Source organism: Pecten maximus, chromosome 15 (genome assembly GCF_902652985.1).
Source record: "Pecten maximus chromosome 15, xPecMax1.1, whole genome shotgun sequence".
NCBI classification, from domain to species: Eukaryota; Metazoa; Mollusca; class Bivalvia; order Pectinida; family Pectinidae; genus Pecten; species Pecten maximus.
This window is the reverse complement of record NC_047029.1, coordinates 17,304,556-17,318,165: the sequence shown is the minus strand read 5'-3', so window position 1 is coordinate 17,318,165 and position 13,610 is coordinate 17,304,556. Positions and strand designations below refer to the sequence as shown.

The 13,610-nt window shown below is 33.7% G+C and overlaps 1 protein-coding gene across 1 annotated transcript; it reads left to right on the top strand.

The window, feature by feature from the left end:
- The first annotated feature begins 372 nt into the window (after positions 1-372).
- Positions 373-2,656, top strand: LOC117343145. The gene is made up of 2 exons (XM_033905464.1): positions 373-735; positions 2,067-2,656. The coding sequence occupies exons 1-2, from the start codon at positions 373-375 to the stop codon at positions 2,391-2,393; spliced, it is 690 nt and encodes a 229-aa protein (XP_033761355.1). The 3' UTR covers positions 2,394-2,656.
- Positions 2,657-13,610: the final 10,954 nt, after the last annotated feature.

Sequence of the window (13,610 nt, the reverse complement as noted above, 5' to 3'; positions counted from 1 at the left end):
AGCTCCCGGACCCTTAAAAGAATAACTAAAAAGTGTAATCTGTACAGAAGGAAAAGTGACCACTGTCTTGTTGAAGCTGCGTTGTTCATAACGCGAGAGTGTGAAGGTTCTGGCCGTCTTCATGGATATCGCTGGATGCATTTAAAGTGTGTTCAGAATGGAATTAATGTTTCTCAAAGGACAGTACGTTTATTACAAGGTTTAATAGACCCGGATGGGTTAAAACAAAGAATAAAACGACGTTTAGTTAGGCGACAGTATCGTTGTTCAGGACCAAACGCATTATGGCATATCGATGGTTATGACAAACTGAAACCTTATGGTATATGTATTCACGGATGTATTGATGGATTTTCCCGGCAAGTGATTTGGATGGAAGCGTGGAATACAAACAACGACCCAAAGGTCATTGCTGGTTATTACATCAGATCAGTTCAAAATAAAGATGGATGTCCAGAGCGATTAAGAGCAGATGCTGGAACTGAGAACGGTTACGTTAGACAAATGCAGTCGTTTTTACGTGAAGATCATGTTGATCGCTTTGCTGGAGTACGCAGTTTTATGTATGGACGAAGTACCGCAAACCAAAAGATAGAAAGTTTTTGGTGTATATTTCGCAAAGAAGTAACAGCATTTTGGATGGATTTGTTCAAACAGCTTCAGGACGATAACTACTTCATTGGCGATTTCTTAGACAAGAATTTAATTCAATTCTGCTTGATGGATTTAATACAGGTAAGATTTATCGAACGAACAAAGATTTGTAAATCATCCTACATGATTTACTCAATACCAACATTACAACTCGTATTTCATACAAATATTTTGTTAAAATAATACTCAAGAAAGAATAAGCTGACACAGCTTTATATATGTTACATGTACGTACATATATATGGTTTGTTTATTTTAGCGCTACTAATTTATATAAGCTGCTTATGGAATCACATTTTGTCTCTGAGCGATATGCTAATGTGGACGACAATTAATACACACATGTTCATGTTAATATGCATGTATTCACAATGGTGGCATAGTCGATAAGCTGTCAGACAAATTTTCCGAAAATCGAAAGTTCGTTTTTCTTCAAATTTCATTTATGATATGATCGAAAAAAGTTTAATTTTCATGCCGGTATGAATGAAAAGCTGTTACAACTAGGGCTTCATGGTCAATATGGATGTAGCCGATTTGCATTCATGCCGGCATGGAAATTAAAACAACGCCGTTCAATCCATATATTTACATTTTTACTATCTTATTTCTTGAACAATTGGTTAATTAACAGCGTTTGTTATTGTACCGTCCTTTAAACGAAAAAGGTGGAACAGCCACAATTTGAGTAAGATTGGTGCCAATAATTTACCGTAGTCATTTGAGCGTTTGACGCGGGTCGTTCTCAATTCTATCTGAAGTGAAGCGGCAAGATTAATATATTACGTCATAAGTTATTCACGTGAATTGATTTATTCCTACTGTATTCATGCTGTATCCATAGTCTAGTGTTTTGTTGTTTTCAGTTGATATATTCATTTAGAATAAAAACAATCAGAATGTAGATATATAAAAATGCCCTGCCTTTTAAACAGCCTAAATATATATACCCTGGTATAAGGTATATCTGTGAAGAAGTAAGATTAAGAGTGAGTTTGTTTCCGAGTCAGCAGCATATCAATATAACAATATAACAGTACAAATGTACAAGAAAAGAGGCATAAATATATATATTTCCTGAGGCCATATCAATGCTTTTCTCTATGTTCAGAGCAAATGAAAATTAAGTTGATATATCACCTTACTGAAATACTGGACAATTGCAGCTCAGATACTAGTCTAGCATAACAGATACATTTTCATAATTAGATATATATCTCTATGCTACAATCCGTAAGCTTGACACAACCAATTATCTAATCTTGAAACATATCACTATTCTTCACTTGGAAAACCGAATACTTTTTAAAACGCTAATGGAATTTTAATACTTTGTAATATATGGTGTTTCATATTTCACAGATTTGGTGGCATTTTGTTCAATTAACATACATGTTTCTATTACATTGCAGGCCGATATTGATTCCACAATTACTGTATGGAACTGTCATCGAATTCGACCGTCAAAGATGACAGCGTTACCATGTGGACGTCCAGCCTTGATGTATTCTATCCCGGAATTGTATGGAGTTGAAGACGGTTTAAAGGCAGTTGAACAGGACAAATTAGAAATCTGCGAATCAGAATGTCGAATGAAAGATGATATTCCTTGTGACAAGGATGTGTTTGACCTATGCAATCTACTTGTGAATGAGAATGAGTGGAACATCCCTGTCGATCCCTATGAAATGTGTGATTTATACATACAATTAAGAAATCAGATCAAGAATAGTATCTAGATAAGTAACTTTTCTTTAGCTTTTTGGATAAATATTATAAACATATGCAGTGAAAGTGATGTTTTCGGTATTTGAAATCATTGAATACTCTTAACGTGCTACTATACAGCGACTGACTTGTGCGACCACGCAATTTGTAGTACATTTCTCAAAGTCAATCTTTAAAGTAAATTCTGCCTTGAAGTTAGGTTAGGACTAAATATCGACCATTGAATATACAATTGTAACTAAAGATTTGAATTGTAATAAAAAATTGCATTGCACTTTTTTGCTACTAGTAGTTTTGCCTCACATTGAAAGAAAATCGTTCAGTTTTATGTGTTTACACTCATTATTAACAATGGAATAGGAAGTTATATAGAGGTTCCACAACAAGTTGTTGTTGGATATGGTATTTTTTTTCATACCAGTGGTTTTTTTTCAATTTTCCAAAGGGATGAAAGTCACGAGCTTTAGCTAGTGTCATTTGTAACTTTTGAAAATTAACCAACTCAAGTGAAACAAATATCATATCCACCAACCAAGAGCAATGGGATCTGTTTCTAACACAATCTCAATCGAAACAGCGGAAATGTGACCTGAATTGTGCAGGGCTAGCGTAGAAACATAACACATATAGAAAAAAATAATTTCAGGAGAGTAAATAAAGTAAATAAAGGCCTTAAAATAATGAAACTACAGTAGTTCTTTTAACTTAATATAAATGAACCAGGGACTAAATGCGCCTAAACATTCACGCTAAATAATGAGGTCTTACACAATCAGCACGTACCATTGAACCAAGTGATTGAAAAGTAGTTCCGGTCAAGTTCACCGTGTCAGCCAATAAAAACGCGTCTAGAATTGAATCCATATTTGGTTTATTGGTTTTGTTTATACAATAGTAGTAATTATTAAAATCTATTAGATGACACACAACACACACACACATGCTGCATCTTTTAAATTTAGTAATATATACAGTATGCCAAAAAATGAATTAAACTGCATCATACAGTTGTTTCGCAAAACCCCTTCAACACCTTGGGGGATGAACAACACCAACTCATTGTATAAGCAATCTTAAATCAGAATAGTTTTACTTGTTACACTTAACGTCGAGCAAAATTTAAAACCCGACACAATTTGGAGTAAGTAATTTGAAGTCAATATTTGGATTCCGAATAATTGTTTCAAATGAATGGAGCCATACATTGCAAATTAGAAAAAGGTAATTCCAAAAATATAATTCAAAGTGAACGCATACATTAGGGAATAGTAGCATTCTAAAGCATCCCAATTCAGGAACCACTCCTTCCGTTGGGGTTAAATCAAGATAAAGTGAAGATAAAACTGCCCAACCTTTAACTTTCAGACTAAATGTGAAAGAAACAAGAGACGTAAGGGACCTGCATCGCTCACCTGGTAATTATCTCATATTTGTAACCTTTTACTGGTCTAATTCTAAAGAACACAAAGTTTGAAAACATTTTCCCCCCAGTAACATTGAAGGTATGTCAAAGTAATTGTTCATGAAACATATTGCTTCACTCCTTTCAAGGTACCTTTCAGCAAAGTATCATGCTTCTAGGCTTTCTGGTTAATCAGAAGATATGTGTACGTCCCTTATTGGCTGGTTTTCCATAGAGGTTTACATTAGCATAAGGAAAATGTTATTTCTAGGTAGAATATGTACCATGGAGGTTGGCTGTTTAACACGCGAGATTCTTATTAAGCGTCTTTTTGAATTCAATTTGTGTCACTTTAGCAGAGGATTTGTTCCTGACATTGTTAATATTCTACAAAAGTATAATTTGTATCATGTTCTCGATGTATACTTGAAAAATGGTGTGTTTCCAAGCAAATGTCAATGGAAATGTCTAGTCAACAACCATGTAATACACTATGAACAGTTTAAATTGTGTGAAAGAATGAATGCTGACAGTGATTTTTCTCGCTTTATTCTTGTACATAAGAACATACAACCATGTACAATATGGAAACTTGCTCTCAGGTTTCCACAATACAGTTTATCTTTTAAGAAAGTTGTTAAACTTTGTGTTGATATGCGTAATAGTGAAAATATACATTTACATATGTCATTACTGTGGATATATGTACAATGACGATATCGCTCATTGTGTACTGGAATGTTCGCATACAGAACCATTACGTGACCAGCTCTAGTGCGAACCCAGTACTGTAAAAGATATAGATTTCTTATTTTATCTTAACGCAATGTCAAATTACCACTTAATTCACGTTCTTCTTGGTGGTTTTCTCAATTATGACTTAACACCTTATGAATTAGAGGAATTTAGAATAAAATCCATAGTTATTATATCTAAAATTCTTCAACAAAGTGGTATCATATAACTTATATTTATCCTTGATGGAGAACTCTGTGACCAATACAGGATATATATACATGTATATATTACATTAGTTGACCAACATTGTCTACACTTTTCCTGATATACTGCATTGTATTGGACAATTAACATGCACGATTAGTGCAACTCACTACTAGTCTGATTACTGTATTTGTTTGATTGTTTGAACTTATCTTGTAAGGTGTACAAGATGCTATTTACATTGCTGTGTGTTGTATGTATTATTGCACACACTATGATGATAATGTAGTACGGGGAGTGTATGTTTTCTATTTTGAGTGATAGAATGTATGTCATTAAATATCACCGTACGATTCTATTTGCCCCTGTTATATTCCTGTGTTGTGTATTGTGAACTGCGCATGTTATTATATCATTCTATAATGTTTTTATGTCAAAGCGTGTATCACTATGTAAGGATGTAAACCCGAGTGTGAACGAATTTTCTTTTCTTTCTATGTTGTTTGAGATTTATGTGTATTTTGTGTTATTTCTATTGCTCTTCAAATTTGGAGGAAATAAAGAAATAATAATGAATACAATTTGTTTTACTAACGACATATAGGCAAATGCAACACAGAATGTAAATATATGATTATATTGCGTGTCCATACCTAATCACACTCTCATCAGTTAACAGCAACACATGATGGTGTGTGTGTTCCCACTCGCTCATGTGTATCATAATATACACATGTCAATACACGTAATATTTCAAACATGCACTGAAACACTCGCTTACTTATTCCTTAAATCATACATATATCTATATAAACTATATATACTCGCGTCAGAATGCATATACGGGTGTACACGAGTTTCTCCTTGTATATACACGTAAAGACGTGTACGTGAACTCTCATTTATACGAATAATTATACGCATGCATACACACACTGTACAAATTCGACTACTTAATTCATATATGATATATACACAATTATGATAATGAATAACATCAACCATTTCAGATCATGATGTTGTGTCAGTGATCACAAGTTAATCAGCACTAAAACTTATAAAGATCATTTTACCATCTCAGATCATTACCAGAAGTTAATAAGTGCTGAACTTATAATGATCATAGAATAATTCAATAATATTTTGTTGTAAGTTTGCTCTACTAAATGATTATTAACTTGGTTCCGGTTTGGCGTCCTCCACCTGCAGGCATACCAATGTGAACGCTAGTAAAATCACTTACATGAACAAGACGACACAATTCGACCCCTTGTTGTGATTGGCCAAGTTAAGGGCCCCTTGTTGAATCCGTTCAGTTTTGAGCCTGAATAAGTGGAAAACAAAATGGCCAACAGGTGGTCATCTTGGATTTTGACAGCTGCAATTTGTTATCAATATTTCTAAAAAATTGTGGACGCCAAAATCCCTCTGTGATCTCTTGTCTTGATCAATCAGTCTATTTGGTATTGTTCTACCTTCAAAATAGAGCAAATTATTTTCTAAATTCTCCTAATTTTCTTCTGTTTATCTCTCCTACCATTCCCTGTTACAATACAATTTTTTATACAATACAGATTATCTTTTTATACTAAACAAATTATATTTTTAAATATGTCTCAAGTACACGTATTTGCTTTGTTGCAGTTAGACGTACATGTAGAACCATTTTAGGTATACATTCATACGAACATACCATATTGTTAAGCAATCTATGTTCAATTATTTTTGTGTGTTTCTTTTAACATGCCATTGTCTAATTCTGAAAATGGTGTTTGGAAGTATGGCATGCATGAACGTAATATATTGTGTGCGAGTCTGCGTATGTGAATGGGTGCAAGCACTACACATATTATGTATGTGTATGTACATGTGTGTATATATATGTATGTGTATGTATGGGTATAGGTATGTGTGTATATATATATGTGTGTGTGTGTGTGTGTGTGTGTATGTGTGTGTGTATGTGTGTGTGTATGTATGTATGTATGTATGTTTGTTGTATGTATGTAAATTATGTGTATACATGTATATATATATATATATTTTTTTTGTTCCACAACACTTCCATTTATTGTATGTTTATTTGTAATATAACGGTATTGAACATATACCCTCTCAAGCACATTTATGGGGCATTTTAAATTATATTATCACCCCATTATTTCACGCTGTTTCTATTCTCACATATACTCAATAGCAATGTATTACCATGTGTATATATGTTACACTTTTGTTTTTGTTTTTTTCTGTTATCCATGTCCCATCTGTCTCAGGTTCAGCTGCTCCTATTCTGAAATCTTACGTCAGTTTATTCTCCATAGAATCCCTAGTTCTTAGCCCATTGTATATGTTTCTCCTTTCACTTGAATCTATAACATGACTGGGTGTTAATATCACTTTATACAGGGCAAGAATAGGGAATTTCTGTGGTACGGCGCGCAGATTACAAATTAAATTTAATCTACATACAGTATTGCTTGTCAATTTGCTTATCATCTTTAAGGAAAAGGCATTATTATTGTATTTCTTCATTAACTTTTGGTATTCTTCTTCTAGCTATCAGAATGAAGAAACACACAGTCCTCCCGAACACTACAGTTATAAATATACACTGGCCATTTTGATCTTAATCATTCACTGCTCTCTATTATTAAGCTCCATGTCCATCCTTATGCTGATCCTCGCAGGTGATATACACCCAAATCCGGGTCCTTCTTCCACATCTAGTGTTTCGTCTGCATCAAATTCTACCAATCCCTTTCCTATTTTACAAGAAGATCGGGTCTCGGGATCCTTACTATCAATTGCATGTTTAAACGTCCAAAGTATTAGAAATAAAATTGATATCCTTGAGGCAGAGTTCACTAATTTAGATATATTGGCTCAAACAGAAACTTGGTTAAACTCGGACATAGCAAATGATGAAGTAATGATACATTCCTTTAAAGAACCCTATCGAAATGATAGACAATTACGACAGGAGGGTGGTGTAGCAGTATATGTCAAACCGGAATTAGCTTCTAAACATAGATCCGACCTTGATGTTCCGGAAATTGAGTGTATCTGGATTGAAGTTAACTTTACCAATACTAACTTCCTCATAGGTACTTTTTATAGACCTCCGAACTCTCCTTCATCAACATGGGAAAAAATTATGTATTCAATTGACTTAGCAATGAATTGCAACACTAGTGGTGTCTTTATAACTGGAGATTTCAATGACAACGTTTTACCTAAGCCTAGTAGATATATAAATTTACTGACAACCAATTTTAATTTTAAACAATCAGTAAATGACCCAACCTACTTTACTGAAACTACATCGTCGGCTCTTGATCTATTTCTAACAAATAACCCAAATGTTATCAAATCAGTAGTTGTGGGGGACCATTGCTTCGGTAATTATGTTAGATATCATTGTCCTATCTTCATTACAGTTAACACTCCTTCCCGACAAAAACGTACTATCAGACGGAAAATTTAGTTATACGACAGAGGCGACTATAATTTACTTAGACAGACGCTTAACGAGACGAACTGGGACGTTTTACTACACGATGACGACCTCGACCTGTCCATAGAAAATTTTTCCAAAGTAATCCTAGATGCTACTTCTAATTGTGTACCCAATAAAACTGTATTTATTCGCAAGACTGACGCTCCTTGGATGCACAATGAAATCAGAAAACTTATTCGGAAGCGCAAACGTACCCATAGCAATGCTAAACGAAGAAATACGCCGGAATCATGGCAACAGTTTAAAAATTTACGAAATCGCTGTGTATCATTAGTTCGTGTGGCTAAGGCTAATTTTCGTGATAAAATGCTTCAATCATTGCACAACGAATCGAATCTAAATTCAAAATCTTGTTGGAATAATCTTAAAACTCTATGTGGGTTTAACAAATCCACTGACATACCTATACTCAAAACTAATGACACTTACATCGACAACGACATGGACAAAAGCGAGGCACTGAATGACTTTTTTGCTAGACGATGTTTTCTTGACGACAACAACACACCGTTACCACCTATTGACGGACGAAACAACATCGTACATAAACTCGACATAATCTCTATTACAACTGAAGACGTAAAAGACGCTATTTCACAATTAAATGTTAATAAAGCTGTCGGTCCTGATCTTATCCACCCACGTATTCTTAAAGAAGCTACCAATCAGTTATCCCAACCGTTATCAAAATTATTCAATATATCATTAAGACTAGGCCTGTTCCCTTCAAAATGGAAAGTTGCAAATGTTATACCAGTTTTCAAAAAGGGTGACTCTTCTTCTGTAAATAATTATAGACCAATATCCCTATTGAGTATTTTAAGTAAAGTCATGGAAAGATGTATTTTCAAGTATCTCTATAATCACTTACACACTAACAGTATATTAACTAAACATCAGTCAGGATTTAGGCACGGCGATTCCACTATAAACCAGATGGTAGACATAACTAATAGATTTTATTCGCCAATTGATGATGGCAAAGAAATTCGGGTTCTCTTTTTTGACATTAGCAAAGCATTTGATAAGGTATGGCACAGAGGTCTTCTTCATAAATTAGAATCTATAGGTATCACTTACAAAGCCCTACAATTTTTCACAAATTATTTACATGGACGTCAACAATGTGTTGTTATAAATGGTGCTTCTTCATCTCTTAAAACTTTGTATGCTGGAGTTCCCCATGGGTCTATTCTGGGACCAATTTTATTCTTAGTTTTCATTAATGATATTGTTAATGAAAGTACTTGCGATATTCGTCTTTTTGCAGATGACACAACACTTTCCATTGTAGTAGATAATCCCATCGCCGACTCTGAACTTCTCTCTTCTGACATAACAAAAATTTCTAACTGGGCTAGTTCTTGGCTTGTTGCATTTAATCCTAACAAAACTGAATCATTGATTATTTCCAAAAAACTTTACAAACCTTTTCATCCAACTCTATATATGCTTAATACCCCTATTTCTGAAGTTGAACACCACAAGCACCTAGGTTTACATTTTAGTAATGATGGAAGATGGGATGAACACGTTGATACAATAATTAATAAATCACAGTCAAAACTTGGAATTATGAGAAAACTAAAATTTTTATTAGATAGATCTTCTCTAGAAAAAATATTTATATCCTTTATAAGACCCTTAATTGAATACGGGGACGTGGTTTGGTCTAACATCCCACAAAACCTTTCAAATTTATTAGAAAATATCAATATTGAAGCCGCAAGAATCGTCACTGGCTCGACACGTCTAGTTAACACTGACAAACTTTTACGAGACGTAGGTTGGGATACACTTGAGACAAGACGTAGACACCATCGACTGATATTATTTCATAAAATGTATCATAGCCTAAGCCCTTCTTATTTGTCGAACCTTATTCCTCGTCTTACTGACCATCGCTATCAGACAAGACAGGCTAGAAATATACCTACAATCCTCTGTAGAACTGCAACATATTTCAACTCATTTCTTCCTTGTGTCATTCGCGAATGGAATGCATTGCCTGAACATGTACAAAACCTAACGGTCCCACAGTTTAAATCATATCTGTCTAGAAATAAGGTACAAGTTCCAAAATATTACAACAGTGGAAGTAGATTGGGTCAGATATACCATAGCAGATTACGACTTGGCTGTAGCAGTCTCTCACAACACCTCTTTCTCAAAAATATTACTGATAATCCTATTTGTCACTGCGGTGAAGTAGAATCTCATGAACATTTCCTCTTTCATTGTCCCCAATATACTCGTATTAGAAGAGAAACAATAGATACCCTCCCTTATAATGTTAACTTAAAGTCTGCTCTCTGTGGGGACAGTACTCTTCGTCCAGATCAAAATGAAGACATATTCCTTACTGTTCAACGTTTTATTCTAGAAAGCAAACGCTTCTCAAATTGATATAGTATATCAAGAGCTCGGTCGGGTGATTCTTGGAGCTTTATCTGTCTTTCAATGGCATCATATCTCTAAATGTAATATATATATAACATGTTTATCATAATAATGTATTAAATAGAATATGCGCCAACATGTATCATGTACATACTGGTACTGACACAGTTGGGACATGGATTAAGATTTTGAATTATGATTTTCATTATTACCTAATTTTTCTGGTTTAAACTTTGTATTAAACTTACCATATCCATGCTCTTTTGACTTACCGTCGCCTGTATATATTTTGCTATTTCTTTTATAAGGAGACGAATTAATATAAGCTTTAGGCTTGTTTTCGAATCCTTACATTCATGTCATGTGTACAACTTTGCTGTTTACAAAATAAAATACTGTTTAAACCAAACACAATACAACATAAAATTATAATTTAACTCATTCCATTTAATAATTATTCACAACGAGAAAACCTTTTTTTTTCAAATATGTATGTGTGTATTTCGGCACAAATTGCATGAAACTTGTAGAAAAACTAATCTGATACTTTCTTAATCAAGAAAAGTAAAATAAGCACCTATATCATCTACTGTTAAACGTACATGTAGTGAATGAGCGAATAGGGAAAATTGGAGATAATATCTCATTTACATATTTAAATTGCTCATTCAAATATGGTGTAAAATTTGGGCATAATAACATTTAAATTTTTTCTGATGTCTGATCTAGCCCCACATCCTCCCTTTGGTGCCATTCCTATAAAGGACTACTTACAACCTGAAATCATGGTAAAGTCTCATTTACATATTTGTTACTGTTAATCTTAAAATAAATTGTAAAATATTTACCAAAAGAACAGGTCCGGAGTTATATATGCGCATAGAGTACAAAACTCACTATTGGAATTTTCCTCACTACATGACAGTTGGCAAGATGCAGAAATGAATCAATATTTCGAAGGAAACTGTTTTGCTTTCAAACCAAGTTTAGTCGCCTCTTACGATCATGCAATGGGGGCAGCAGGTACAATTCTTACGCCCTACCTGCAGGGCAGCTTTCAAACGTTAGGTGAACGTTACTACATGTATATAATATGCTAAGGAATGTTATTGAATATAATGAAACACAGCTTTCTGAACGCAGATAGACACAGAAATCTATTTTCAAATGTACAAATTTTGATATTATATATGTACCCGCTGTCTGATCTTCGATGAAATTAGTAAATTAATGTATTTTTAAATCATTAGGTTTGCACACCAACACTGTCACGAATGTTTTGCCATATATATCAAGGCTGCTAAATAGTCGGATTAACGTCTCCAAACGAGACCAAGTGTGATTTTCCTGGCATGCCTGGGTTGTCACATGAACACGTCTCCCTGGTATTTAAGCTTCTGAACTCTGACCCCTATCTGAGAGAGTGTCCTAGGCTCGGCTATAACCGGAACAAGGACGTTAATCTCCATCAATCAGCCCCCATCTGAGTATAACGATAATCGTTATAATTCCAACTTTAACTTAACTCTAGAACACATGTCGTGCTATGTTATGACCACCGGTACAGTTGAAAGATTCATTTATATTAAATTCAATTCAACTTTACTGGAACTTTTATAACTACAACTTTACTTTTATATATAGATAGATATCTACACATACCGTCATGAAAACATCACTCAGGTTTTTGGTCTTGATTTCTTTCTTTTACAGCCACAGAAAAGGTATTGCTTTGCCCAATGGACTATGGTTATGTACGTATGTCTAAATGCTGTACAAGGCTCGTCGTTTGAAAATAGGACAACGTAACTATTCGGACATCGTTAAATGACGGACTTAAATTGCCCAAGACTTAACTGTATATCTCTACATACACATACAAAATAACTTGGCTACGCGCATGATATCGTAGACAAGTGTAGTATTTTCCCCTATGTAGCGACCCTTTAGAAACCCTGTCTGATCTTTATCAATTATTTCATCCAAACTTGATTTAAGTCGTTGGGCTATAGTCCCAGAAGCTTATTTATAAACAACATTTAACAAAGATATTGGCCTCCAGTTTTTGATGAAGTATCTAGGTTTATCTCCCTTTGGAATGCAAGAGATAATGCCTTGTCGTTGTGATATATATAAAACCCGAGTACTGTAACCTAAATTTATCGACCGAACAACAAAATTGCCTGAATATTTAAAAAAACAAAAAAAACAAAAAAAAAAATAATAATAATAATCGTTAAACTCTACTGTATAGCCATCTATACCAGGACATTTGTTATTTTTTTCATATTTATTGAGGTTTTCCCAGCTTCTTCAAAAGTAATCAGCCCTTCCATATTTTTTTAATCATGTTTATTAATTTTGTTGATATTAAAAGATTTTAGAAGTTCATTTAGATTAACATTTTCTTAATTAGTATTAGAATCATACAGTTTTGCATAAAAGTTACAAACTTCTTGTAAGATATCCCCCTGATTTGTTTTTATTTTCCCATTATCCAATTGTAATTTTGGTAATATTTTAGAAGTAAAATTTCTATTTTCTAAATTGAAAAAAAGATAGGTTGTTCTCCCTCTTCAACCTATTTGACTCGAGATCTAATAATACTACCTGTTGTTTTACTTTCCCTAATAGACTGCAGTTCTTTCTTTTTCATTTCTAAGTCTGTGATGTTTGGTTCATCTTGCTCTGAATATGTTTCTTAAGATTATCTTCCCTTATATTCTATTCTAATATTTTATATGTTGAGTGTGATATAGTTTTACCACGTATTTGCATAAGTAATGTTTCAAGAAGTAATTTATCATCTATAGTAAACAGGATATCAGCATCTGGTATGTTATCCAGATAATAAATAAATTTTTTATAATTATTTAGGATGAATTGACATGATTCCACATGAAACACTTTGAAAGTGAAGATAATCATGATAATAAGTTCTACATGCTTCTTGTAATGTGATGAGTA